This window comes from Geotrypetes seraphini, chromosome 19 (assembly GCF_902459505.1).
Source record: "Geotrypetes seraphini chromosome 19, aGeoSer1.1, whole genome shotgun sequence".
NCBI classification, from domain to species: domain Eukaryota; kingdom Metazoa; phylum Chordata; class Amphibia; order Gymnophiona; family Dermophiidae; genus Geotrypetes; species Geotrypetes seraphini.
The window spans coordinates 13,002,491-13,016,261 of NC_047102.1; the positions used below are offsets into that span (position 1 = coordinate 13,002,491).

The following is a 13,771-nucleotide window of genomic DNA, read 5'->3' on the forward strand; positions in this document are numbered from 1 at the left end:
CTCTTTGGGTGACCTGGATTGGCCACCGTGAAAATGGGCTACTGGTCTATATGGATCATTGGTCTGACATTCACTGCCACTCAGCTGCCTTCTCTGCACAACTGAAGTCAAACGGTTGCCTCAATTTCTCTAGTAACAAGAGCATGAAAAAAGATTTTTTTTTTAATTGAAATACAAAAAGTGCAAACAGTGAAATACAAGCTCAAATACAGAGCAAACGTGAACAAGGATGTGAATTCACTTAATTGATACACCACTGGAATATCAAAAGGCGGTGGCAGAAATCACTGCCTACAAGAAACCCATTAGCATTCATGAATACATATATATATGTATGTATATGTATATATATATATATAAAAAAAAATTAACAACTCCACCGAGTAAGGATACAAGGAAAGAAGGCTTGGTGACTGGAAGTCTGCAAACACTGCCAGAATACAGACACGCACACAAGGGCTCGCAATTCAAACTTAGCCCTTCAACATCTCACGAAGGGAAAGACAGAGCTGAGAAACGGATCTGCCACTCACTGGAAAAACAAGACATCTTGGCACAAGAACAATACATTCCTGGCTTTAGAACCCAGCCCAGTAAAGATGACACAAAACTTTTCCCCCCCCCCCCCTTCAGTAAAAACATATTTTGGCCGTGCTCATGCATCAGGTGGTCAGAGTACAGTTTTACAGATACAATACGTGGCAGACATTTTAGACACGATACACCCCCCTGTTCTTGCTGCCGTTTTGTACTCAAGGAAGTGTCGTTTTGTAGCACTACAGTCCGATTCCTTTTGGCTGGATGAAGAACAAGTGTGTTAACCAAATGGGACAAGTGACATCAATATATACCTAACACAGGACAGTTACAATGTGCAAATGAAGTGGGAAAAGAACATAATTGAACATGATGGGATATGTTAAGCTGAGTGAAAGCACATATATATATAAAATCATGTGACAGGTTGATAGTTATTTGAACAATGAAAAAAAATATTACAACATTAATGTAGTACCGCAGATGCAGAGAGAAACCTGACCTTGGCTGACCCTGCTGTGACAAGCTGGGCCTTCAGATCTCCATAGCAAGGTTCAAAACGAAAAGACTGCTAGTGAATGTGGGTACGGATGAAAACAATAATAATATCACAAGTTTTTTTTCGTTTAAGGAAACAGACCCAAGGCCAACAACCCTTCTGTCATTTATTCAGAATTTCTGACCGCGGCTGGACAAAATTGCGCACGGATTATGTGCAGACCGAAGCGGCAGTTGCCACACTGGAGACCCGGGCCATCTACCCAAACATCGCAAAAATCACTGTAAATATATTAGATTTCAAAGAATGCATTCTGCATCATTTTCTAAGCTATTTCATTTATTCAGGAATGCTTAGAATTATCAGCTGCAGCAAAACATGCCACAGTCAGTGCCCGTAGGAGGGCTGTTGGCACTTACACAATAAGATGTTAGAGTAGAGCATTTACTGAAGGTCCTCGAGGGCCACAAATGGATCAAGTTCTCAGGACAGCCCTAGAGAACAGGCATGACTATCTGCATACAAAGCAGATCTTATTTCACACATTTCTTTACAGATATCCTGAAAATTCACACCATGTGCAGTTTTCAGTGACCAGATGTTAATACCACTCACAGTTTGAGTGGCTGCTGCACTGTTCTCTATGCTGAGGGTTTACCACATTCCTAACTTTAGGACGGTGGTCATGGATGCCTTGTAAGTACCATTTAAGAATGTAAACACCACCCAGAGCCCAGAAGAACCCAGGAAAGCTGAAAATGAAAAGCAGCGTCCCAGCCTGGAATGTCTCCCAGCTGATCATTTGACATTAATCTTCTCACATCTTATGCAATTCGATCTGCGTAGCATGCAGTCTATCATTATTCTTTTTTATGGGCAGTGAGATTATTTAGTTTAGGGTTTTTTGAATGCATTTATTTGCTGTTTTATTGTTGAAATAGTTACACTCTTAGTTTTGTCTTATCATAATCCACAACTTGTATCAAAAAGGCAGAATAATTTTATTCTAATCTTTATAGGTCACGGTTAAGGTGCATATATTTTCATAATTCTGTTTGAACAAAGAACTTCTGATCAGCAACCAAGGAGCTCAGTTTCTTAGCTGGGATGTTTTGCTTTTCAAGGTTTCAGCACAGAGTGAATATATTCACCCATCTACCCATATGCACACAAAAGTATGTGTACCATTACACAGAAGCACGTGCTAGGAGTCATTTAAATGGGGGATGGCAGCTCTCTAGAGAAGACCAGCTCCAACCTTCATTTCCATCCATTTCTAAAACTGATTTTTTTCTCTCTTCTTCCTGGAGTTTCAATACTGCACCGAACCGAAAAAACAACTCCAAAACTCACATGTATAAGATCACATATTCCACATCAATACATCTACATGCTCCCTTCACACTAAGAGTGTATGAAAAGACTAGAACCTGAAATGCTCTGTAGTCTGTAAGGAAGTTGTGCCTCTGTCTCTTGCTCTTAACTGATCTCTGGGATATGTCTGTCTGTCCGTATCTCTTGGCTCTGCAATACGAGACACACTTTTGACTCACTCTGGCTGCTGAACAGACTGTCAAGAGAGGCAGATGTAAATGTTTCTTTGGGAGTTTCACAGTCTATCGGCCAAGGTGGGAGTAATTTTCTCAGCTCTCTAGTCGGTGAGATGGTGGAGTAAATGTATTTCTCTATCTGCTGTAGTCTGAGAAACAGCTGGGTATATGTGTGTGTCTTGTGATCTGTAAGAGATAGGTGTATGCCTCACTCAGCTTTGCAGTCTAGAAGTTGCTTTTTGGAAGGGCCATGTGTCCTGGGCACTGGCCAAATGTTTGGAAGGGCAGAAAAGAGGGCATAGCAGTGCTTCCGACTCCAAGAAGGAGGTGGAGAGAGAGCTCAGGCATCCGAGTCCTGAAAAATCTCTGAGTGGTAGTCCAGCAGGAACTTGCTGAGGGTGTTAATGGGGTTTATGGCCTTCAGAGTAATGGCGACATCTTTGGCCCACAGCAGGTTAGGCCCAAACACCACAGCCAGATTGGCATTTGTCATCTTGTTTTGATCACTGCGCGCAGAGACCTGGATTTAGAGAAGAAGAAAACAAATGATACGAGTGATGGAGGCCTGGGACCTGCAGGAGGGGGAGGAGAGAGATGGGGTTGGAGGGGAAGATAGCTACAGGAGAAGAAGAGGCGAGAGAGAAAGAGATGTGGATTTTGCAGAGAGGAGGAGAGAGTTGAGATGCAAGATGTTAGAAATAAAGGTGATGGTGCCCGGGAAGGGAAGAGAGGAGATGATGCCCATGGATAGAGGGAAAGGGAAGAGATGGAAGCTAAACAGATCTGAAAAGAAAGAAAATGGAAGTAAGCTAAATGGGAAAGACAGAAATAGTGCAGAAGTGAAAAAGAAAGGAAGCAAGAGAAGAAGGAATTACTAGTAGAGGTGGGCATTTGATGTGCTGTTAAATTTAATGAAGCGTGGTTTAACTTTCTGGCAGAGATTAAGCGTGATTAATCATGTGATTCAAAATTTTAATCATACAATTAATTTGATTACATTTTTTAATCATTGCCTATCCCAGGGTAGGGAACTCCGGTCCTCGAGAACCGTATTCCAGTCGGGTTTCCAGGATTTCCCCAATGAATATGCATGAGATCTATTTGCATGCACTGCTTTCAATGCATATTCATTGGGGAAATCCTGAAAACCCGACTGGAATACGGCTCTCCGGGACCGGAGTTCCCTACCCCTGGCCTATCCCTAGTTCAAACCAATTAATGTACGTTAATACCCTGGCCACAGAGTTCTCATCAACTTGTGATGCTTGTAATAGGAGGAGTGTGTGGCGCAGTGGTGAAGCTACAGCCTCAGCACCCTGAGGTTGTGGGTTCAAACCCCACGCTGCTCCTTGTGATCCTGGGCAAGTCACTTAATCCTCCACAGCCCCAGGTACGCTAGATACATTGTGAGCCCACCGGGACAGATAGGGAAAATGCGTGAGTACCTGACTGTAAAACCGCTTAGATAACCTTGATAGGCGGTATATAAAATCCTAATAAAACTTTAGAACCTCCCATTAAAAGGCTATTACAATAATCAAAATGTGGCACAATGATGATCTAGAGCAGTGGTTCCCAACCCTGTCCTGGAGGACCACCAGGCCAATCGGGTTTTCAGGCTAGCCCTAATGAATATGCATGGAGCAGATTTGCATGCCTGTCACATCCATTATATGCAAATCTCTCTCATGCATATTCATTAGGGCTAGCCTGAAAACCCGACTGGACAGGGTTGGGAACCACTGATCTAGAGAAGTGGTTTTCAAACCTGTCCTGGGGTCCACTGGACAGTCTGGTTTTCGGGATATCCCCAATGAATATGCAAGACAAGCATGGAAAGCATATTCATTATTGATATCCTGAGCTCGAACACTTTGCAATGTTTTAGCAGGCCTCAGGGAAGCAGCAAGGGAGAGAGAAAACCCTGAGGTGGGGAGAAGCAGTGTTTTACCTGTACTAAGAAGGTGGTAAGAAAGCGCAGCACTTCGTAATTCTCCTGGGGCAACGTCTGGAGGATTTTGCGCAAGTTTTCGACTTGCTTATTCTCCTCCACATCTGATAGGAAAAGACATTTCTACATTAACACAGTTATTTTCACATAAAATGGATTAAAATTTATAGTCCATCTTTCTGTAAGCAACTAAGACAGAACACAATGATTTCACAAATACTATATCCACATAATAGAGACAATACACCAGCCAGGTCAAACTTACAACAAAAACGATAACATACATGATAAGAAGTGCTGAAGAGGCAGGAGACACAATGGGAAAGATGTTTCAAGTGTTGGACAGATTCTGGCCAGCAAGATTGAAGTGCGCAATTGATTTTTTTCCAGTTTTGGAAGTCCCTCATCCAACCCTACCTCCCTCCCCGGGGCCTTTATTTTGTAGGCAACTACATTTATCTGCTTAGAGAGGGTTATATTTTGAATGGCACAGTTTTGGTTGGCTAGCTTTTCAGAGTTGTCTAGACGAGCCTTTTAAAAATCCACCCCCGTTTCTCTCTGTTGCCATTTCTTAGGAGGTGAAAGGCAAATCAGGTCTTACAACCCACATGTCTCCTGCCTGGCCCGCCCCTGCCGATTCGCCTAGGCCCCCTTGGATTTGTACACTCAAATCCCAGATCATGCAACTTCTAGGATACTAAGAGCAATCACACACATACCTGTCAATTAATGCCAATTAATAGTCAATAATTGGTTGTTAAGGCCAATTAGTATCAATTTTTTTAATTTATTTTAGGTATTTATATATCGCCTATCAAAATTACCTAAGTGCTTAACAATCAGGCACTCAAGCATTACACCTATCTGGTCTCACAATCTATCTAAGTTACACATGCGACTGCTCTTATTCTATAAGTTGAGCACACAAACTTCCATTTTAGAGATTTTCTAGAGATAGTGCTACGGAAAATTCACACATGGCACCAATATCACTAGCAGCTATCCTAAGATGGAAAGGAAGAAATATCCAAGAGCAAGAGGCACAGAGAGAGACTGACATGAAGAGCAGATGATCACACTTACTAGAAAAATTAACAAAATCATTGTAGAGCTTAAAAGTCAAGAGCGGTTCAGGAAGTTCCCGCAAAAAGGTCTTCAAGATTACAGCAGGTAGGTGGACATCTTCATACTCCTGGAAGTTCACAGGAACTCCTAGAGAGAGGCGAGAAAGATGGAAAAAGTGAAGCACCAGGAAAGGGCAGAAAATGCTGCAGGTCAGCTCTATGACAGGACTTAGGCTCGGAACATGTTCTAATCTATTTGGATGCCTATTTGTAGAGCTACTCAGCCTTCATATTAACAAATTTCCTGGCAGATGAGTCAATAAATGGATTCTTAAGTCCCTTTGTTATTAATTGCCTGGGCATTGCTTATTTGTCGGGTGCAAATGTGTTGTTTTTTCTTTTAAAGAAAATGTATTTTATTGTATTGTAGTTTTTAATTTTAAAAATGTAATTTTGTTTAATACTATGCAATTGTGTATGTTTATTATTATGGAAACCGCTTTGTTTAAAGGCGGCATATAAATTTTTTAAATAAATAAATAAAATTGTTGGTTGATTTCATGCTTTGTTTTTCTTGCAGAAGGTTTGAGGCTGCGAGGGGATATGATCGAGACCTTCAAAATACTGAAAGGAATCGACAAAATAGAGCAGAAAAAACTATTTACATTGTCCAATTTGACACGGACAAGAGGACACGAAATGAAGCTAAGGGGGGACAAGTTCAGGACAAATATCAGGAAGTTCTGCTTCACGCAGTGAGTGGTGGACACCTGGAATGCTCTCCCAGAGGAGGTTATTGCGGAATCGACCGTCCTAGGATTCAAAAGCAAACTAGATGCACATCTCCTTACGAGAGGCATAGAAGGATATGGGTGACTAAAAATTACGCCAGGTGCACACCTGACAAGGCTTCCGCGTGTGCGGATCGCCGGACTTGATGGACCGAAGGTCTGATCCGGAGATGGCCCACATTCTGTAGATTCTTTGCTTCCTTCTCTGTTTCCCCTGTTTGTTTTTCTTATAATATTATTACTGTCAACCATCTTCTTAGGATTTTTTTTTGGGGAATAAATTAAAGTAAGCTTTGGAACCCATATGGTAAAAGCAGTTAACACGGCTAAGTTTTTAAAAAGTTTGGACAAGTTCCTGGAGAAAGAGTCTGTAGAGTGTTGAGTGTTATTAAGATAGACCTGGGGATAAGTAGAATGGAATCTTACTACTTTTAGGGATCCTACCATGTCCTTTTGACCTGGACTGTTGGAACAACAACTAAGCTCGATGGACTTTCGGTCTGACCCAGTACAAGAATTCTTATGTTCTTAACATAGTTATTCCAGAGAGGATGGCAAGGGGGAGGAATCAAAATAACAGTCCTTACCCATATTATATTTCTGCTGAACCTCCTTCACAATCTGTGTGTTTGCCGATCTTCGGAATATCCCTTCAGTCATTAGAGCTGTGCAAAACAAATCCACAGAGGCTGAGTCTGAATCAATTCTACCTAAAACATCTCAGTACAGTAGTAGTAAGAGTCACTGCAGGAAACAGAGCTTAATAGGGGGGTCAGAGGTCAGGAAGAAAAACCTAAAGACAGGCCCAAGCCTGAAGGCAAAGCCCAGAGCTGCGCAGGAATCCTGCAGGGATGGAAATACAAGGGTGGTTTGGAAAGTTTGTACAATTCCTTAAGTCCGTTAAGTCACTGATGCTGTCAATTAGTAGTTTGCAGAGTTTGACAAAATCTATTTTTTCCGACGGGATGAAAAAAACTGGAAACTCACTGGACTAAGTATATATCCCTCAATGGAAAGACTACGTTGTTTTACTTGCTTTTTAACAAACTTTTCAAACCACCCTCGTAGTTTCTGTGGGAGTGTACCTGCCCTCAGTCCTCCAGTTTTGTTAATAATTGCTGTATATCAAATCAAATTAAGTAACTGTAACATACAAGTACCAGCAACTCCTCCCTTCAATTTCAACACAGCCACACTTGCTCTCTGCCCTTAACAAGACTGCAGGCATTGGGTCAGACATGCTGCCGGCAACTGACCAGGAGTCTTCCCCATTGTATACTGGGGATCCTCATCAGCTATAATATTTCATATTTACATTAGAGGCTCTAGCAGAGACCCATTTACAAAGTATGCATTCTTCCGAATTAATATTTCCAAATTAATAAAACGTCTTGACTTATTTGGAAATGTTAATTGGGAAGAATACATCCTTTGTAAACAGGTCTCTGCCAGAGCCTCTAACGTACTTCAGTAACATAATTCAACAAAATAACTGCTTCTGAAGGTTATGGGGACGGGCGGGGGATCAAGAGATTACTTGCAGGGATGGAATGGATCTTTGCGGGGACATGTTTGATTTATGTCCCTGTGTAACTCTTTAGTCCACAGTGATCTTATGGCCTTACCAGATCAAACAGGAGACAAAGCTCAGTCAGGATCAGAGGTCAGTTTCACAACATGAGGTAGAACTCGGGGTCAGTTCCATAACACACAGCATAGCCCAGAGTGAGGGGAACAATCTGCCCAGTGCCCAGATTCAGGGTCAGTGTCGCAATCCCAGGGCAAAAGTCGGAGCCTAGCACTGGATGATATCAGCGTCATGGCAGAATGCAGAGCTCATAACAAGGGTCACAGTCAGTCCCATAAAACAGGCCAGTCCTTGAAATAGGAAACTAGAAAGACAGATCTAAACCCTTCTTAGGCAGGGTATAGAACTTCTACAAAGCTCAGAAAGATCAACAGTAACTAAACCTCGCTGTTGATGGAAGTAGCAGAGGGTCTAATCTAATCTAATCTTTGATATTTTTATACCGATTCAACCCAACAGGAGGGCTCGACTCGGTTAACAAAATATTAATAAAATAATACAAGAGATTAGAACAGAAACTATATCTTTTAGGCCAGAATTTTATCTTTTATGATTGATTTGAAAAAGAAGGATCATTAGTAAATTTCTGAAATAAATATGTCTTCAGTACTTTACGAAAAGTGGGTAGATAAGAAAGAACTCTAATTACAGAAGGAAGGTCATTCCAACTTTTACGAATAAAAAAAAAAAAAAATGATCGACAAAATTTGGCCATAGTTTTAATTCCTTCAACAGTGGGAAAGCCAAGTTTTTATTTCTGAGAGCTCCTAGAATTAGAGATTTCTTGTGAATTAAATGAGACAGGAACCAAAGGAGAAAAAAGTACCATATAGGATTTTGAAAATTACAGTTGCACCGATTCAGAAAATCAAGAGTCAGATTAAAGCCTAGCTAAAGAAAACTTAACCCATTTCTACCATCATTTGGATCCAAGCTTGTAGGGGTAGGATAAGAGTGAATAAAGTGATATTAGCATCGTCACGCCGATTGCCCTCTGCGCTAGGCATTCCTTGGCACCCCAGCTTACTCACCATGCTCTTGCAGGAAAGTGATGGTCTCCTTGATAACCAGTGGAATATCTCCCGGATTTAGGTTCCTCTCCTTAAGGCTGTAGGGAGAGGTGAGAGAGTTAATTGCATTTTAAAGCACAACTGGCGGTGTCAGAAAGAAAGGCACATACTCACTGCTGCAGGGAGACACCAAACTGCTGGTTTGGCAGTGGCGGACGAGGAGGAACAGGCTTCTGCCCCCCTGGAGGGGTTTTCTGCAAAGATCGCACATAGTCATCGTACCTGAAGCAGAAATAAAATACCACAAGATGCTCAGATCTTATATCCCAGGTAATAAATCTTTACCATACTGAAATAATTATTCAGGTATGAGATAAGCTTGGTTAAATTTTTTAAAAAAGCCTCCCACACAATGCCAGTCATTTACGATTTTTTTTTAACAATTTTATAGCCCGCTACATCCATTGTTTTTTTTTTTTTTAATAAATTTTTTATTAGCATTTTCATAAACATACATCTTATACACTTCTCCCTCAATATTTGTGGGGGTTAGGGGCAGAGCCGGCCCGCGAATATTGAAAATGATTAGACACCTTGAGACACCTTTTTATTACATAGGACTATATTTAATGTGGGGATGGGGAGGTATGTTATGTGATTTAATGGGTTTATTCCTGATGAATGAGATGGGGGGAGGGATCTTTTTTATATGCATTTGACAATAATTGTTAGAATGTCAAGTGGTTTGTACGAATTATCTGATTGAATATTGTACACTTGTCGCAAGAGTTAAAACTGAATAAAGAATTTTTTTTTAAAAAAAAAAGAAAATTTGTGAATAACTTTTGGGCCGGCTCTGATTAACCCCCCCCCCCCCCCCCGCCTTCCCCCCAGCATCCCAGACCTTTTTTTAAACGAAACGCTGATATTGACAGGAGTTGCCATCCAACAAATAACATATAATTGGAAGGATTGTAAAAGGATGAATTATTGTTTCTGGTGGAATTCAGTTTGTCACGTGTATAAAATGGAAAGAGCGTTGGCAGTTCAAAAAGGTTATTATAATAAATTTAAGGATGTGTGGGGACCATTATTAAATTATTATAATGAATAATTTACACTTTTCCCAATTTTAATACACATGTGGATTTGGGGTGGGGGGGATTCTTGGTTTTCCAATATTAATATATATATGAATGACATAAGATATTATTTTCATGTGGTATATTTTAGTTGTATATGAATTTGGGAGGGGGGTGGGGGTTAAATCTTCTTGTTGTAGGATATTATAGATTTTCAAGTGATGTTGTACTATAATTGTTTGATGTAAGTTATAAAATAAATAAATAAATAAATAAAAATAAATAAATGAAACGCTGCATCCCGGACCTCCCCGGAGCTTACCTGGTGGTATAGCGGGTTTTTGGGGCAGGAGCGATCTTCCTACGCTCCTGCCCTGTGCAAATCACTCGTACAAAATGGCTGCAGGGAGTTCCTGTCGTAGTCTCGAGAGACAACGGGAACTCACGGCAGCCATTTTGTATGAGTGATCTCCATGGGGCAAGAGCGTAGGAAGATCGCTCCTGCCCCGAAAGCCCGCTAGACCACCAGGTAAGCTCCGGGGAGGTCCGGGATGCAGCGTTTCATTAAAAAAAAATAATAATAAAAATTTGCGAATAACCGAATCCATGGATATTGAAACCACAGATTCAGAAAGAGATGTGTACATATATAACACAATCCAACATATGTAATATTATATCTAATACAATACAAAATATACTACATAGCCATACAATCATCCCATATAAAGGAAAGAACATATATTATATCTCAAAAATTAATAATAAAGAATTAAAACATGAATCTAGAACAAAAAAAAAAAAAAGCTGCAGAGTCTCTTTACAGAAATAAAGGAGCCTAGAGTATTATAATAGGTTCCTACAAAAGTCATCTAGCGGAGCCCATTTCATACTGAAACTAGCTATATTACCGTATTATGTTTAAAAGCTATAATATCTTCATATTTCCTAATTATACACAAGTAATTCCACCATTCATAAAAATTGAGATTAGAATTATCCTTCCAATTGCAGGCATTATGATGGATAGCCAGAGCCATCATAGCGTCAAAAATTTTAAGAGAATTTTGATGGGAAACCTGGGTTTGAGGAGCGCAAAATGATGTTTCTGTAAGAGATAGAAATACCACTGTCCAAAAGGGTTATAGAAAGTATTCTCGGCCAAATGCTTGACCAGAACAGATGTACATTGGGGAACTCATAAAGAAGATGTATAAGGGAACCAGGCTGAGATTTGCAGGACCAACACTGCGCTGATGAGTTTGAACGTTTGAACTTGGCAATTTTATTAGGGGGGTCAAGTAAGCCCTATGCAAAACAAAAAAATGTAGATTGGCAAATTGAAGCTGACATAGTGGGCCGAGCTGATAGAGACCAGAATTAAATTCAGTTCTTCCGCCCAGAGATCGTCAAAGGGGATTGCCTTTACACCTGGTGGTTACCTATTAATTAAATACAACATGAAAAACCACCGATGTAAACCAAAATAACACTGCAGGTAATTTTTTCTTATTATATATAAGGGAACAATCCTCTGGAGTTTCACCCATTCCTGGTTTTCTCAAAGAGAAAGACAGTTCTTTTCTCTTACTCCTGCTTACATCACCGGCTTGAACCCATTCTCCCTACCTTAACTCTAACGGTTAATTCATTCTTTATTTCTTTAATTACTTTATCTCTTTCATTCATAACTCTTCCATCTTCTATTAATGTATATTAAAATTAATCTAAATTGATTTCTTAATTTATACTAAACTCAACTGTTTAAATACTTAAGAAACCTCACAGTTCATTTCAGAACTCAGAACCGACAGAAAAAGATTGTACTTATCTTGAAAAAGTGCTCTGGTGCTTCAAAGTGCTGTGTCAAAAAGTACGTTTGTGCTGTAAACTGCTTCAGTTCATTTCCAACTTTTAGAACTTAAAGTGCTTAGCTTATGCTCTTAAGAAACCAAGGCCGTTGCTTGTTCTTTTTTGTATAACCTTTCCTTCTATGCGTATATGAGAGTATAAACTAACCATAATAAAGAGAACAGTCTCACCATGCACGCTGTGGTGTCAATGCATTTCTTTGGTACTGGGGTGTGTTTAAAATAAGTGTCTGGGCCAAAGGGTAACTCCAAGACGTTTTGGGGTTCTCTGGAAGGTGCCTGAGATCTTACATCTTGGTGCATTGGCTAAGAAACTAAAAGGGCCTCCTGCATGGCAGGCGAGAATTCTATCATGCCCCAGAGAGGGGTTCATTTATTTATTATGTGTGAGGTTTATTCTGAGATAGTTTTGAGTGCTATATGATTGATGCCCTTTTTGCAAAACCTCTCCTTCTATGAGTGTATGAGAATGTAAGCTAACTGTGGTGTGGTGTGAATTAATTTATTTGGTACTGGGTGTGTATGAGATAAGTGTCTGGGCCAAAGGGCAACTCTAAGACATTTTGGGTCCTCTGGAGGATGCCTGAGGTCTTACAAATCTCAGGAGTTAGGTCTGGTAAGCACAGTTTTCAGAAAACAGCATCGTTATGCCGTCATCTGCTGACTAGCTTAGTATTTATGAATATACAGGCTTTTACAAAGACGATCAGGTAACTTGGGGGTGGCTGTTTGGCTCAACCTTGCTGTGTGGCTTCAGCAAGCACAGTAGAGAGCTAGGCCAGGGACTAGAAGCACCAGCCTGAACAACCTACCATATGCTAGAGGAAGAGAAAAATACTGGAACTTTCCCAGTGCACCAGCAGTTTATACTGGCGAGGTTACTGGAAAAGCCTAACTTTTTCTCCACCTCCTTCTGCTGGTAGGAGGAGATAACACCCACATATTCAGAACAGCGCAGCCTTAGGTGACTCATTAAACAGAATATTTTTAAGTATCATAAGAACATAAGAATAGCCCTACTGGGTCAGACCAATGGTCCATCAAGCCCAGTAGGCCGTTCTCACGGTGGCCAATCCAGGTTACTAGTACCTGGCCAAAACCCAAGGTGTAGCAATATTCCATGCTACCAATACAGGGCAAGCAGTGGCTTCCCCAATTTGTCCAGAGGAGTCTCAGGGTGCCTTACTTTAGGACTTGAGCTGGGATCCCCAACTGCTCTAGCTTCAGGTGTTCCTCCAGGTCATTTAGGTAGTTCACGTAGAAAATCTTCCGACCAAACTTAAAGCTGCAGAGTGAAAGAAAATAGTCAGTTATGAGCGACTCCCTCCCCCTCCCCGATCTCTGAGTGTTAATCTAGGAGGATGCCGAGATCAGTATGAACAGAGTCTTGTGATTCTCAAAGACAAAGGGCAGAATGTGTACAGAGTCCTGTGTAACCCGGTTCATAGTCTGTCGCGCGCGAAACACCAACGCGCTGACAATTCAACGCAAGAAAGAAGTGCATCGCACTTTTAAAGAGCTCCAAAGCGGGGTGTGAGTGGGGAAACCCCCCCCCCCCCACTTTACTGCATAGTGTTCGCGCTGCTGTTGGGGGGGGGTTGGAGCCCTGCATTATACAGAAAACGGAACTTTTTCCGATTTTTTTCGGGAAAAGTTCCGTTTTCTCTATAATGTGGGGGGTTGCACCCCCCACACCTCCCCTCAACGGCAGCGCAAGCACGATGCAGTAAAGTGGGGGGGGTTCCCACACCCTCATCGGAGCTCTTTAAAATGAAGTTTTCCCGCGGCGCGCTTCTTTCTTGCGCCGAACTGTCAGGGCCGGCTTGTC

At 41.1% G+C, this 13,771-nt stretch overlaps 1 protein-coding gene across 2 annotated transcripts in view; it reads right to left on the reverse strand.

Moving 5' to 3' along the window:
• Positions 1-144: 144 nt before the first annotated feature.
• Positions 145-13,771, reverse strand: part of ARHGAP1 (Rho GTPase activating protein 1) — a 35,035-nt gene continuing 21,408 nt past the window's right edge. For both annotated transcript variants that reach the window (XM_033928151.1, XM_033928150.1), the window contains 7 exons: positions 13,130-13,228; positions 9,165-9,272; positions 9,012-9,088; positions 6,980-7,057; positions 5,621-5,749; positions 4,538-4,641; positions 145-3,106 (listed from right to left, as the gene is read on the reverse strand). In XM_033928151.1, the coding sequence (XP_033784042.1) occupies positions 2,927-3,106; positions 4,538-4,641; positions 5,621-5,749; positions 6,980-7,057; positions 9,012-9,088; positions 9,165-9,272; positions 13,130-13,228 (775 nt within the window). In that variant the 3' untranslated portion in view covers positions 145-2,926. The remainder of the gene's footprint in view (positions 3,107-4,537; positions 4,642-5,620; positions 5,750-6,979; positions 7,058-9,011; positions 9,089-9,164; positions 9,273-13,129; positions 13,229-13,771) is intronic.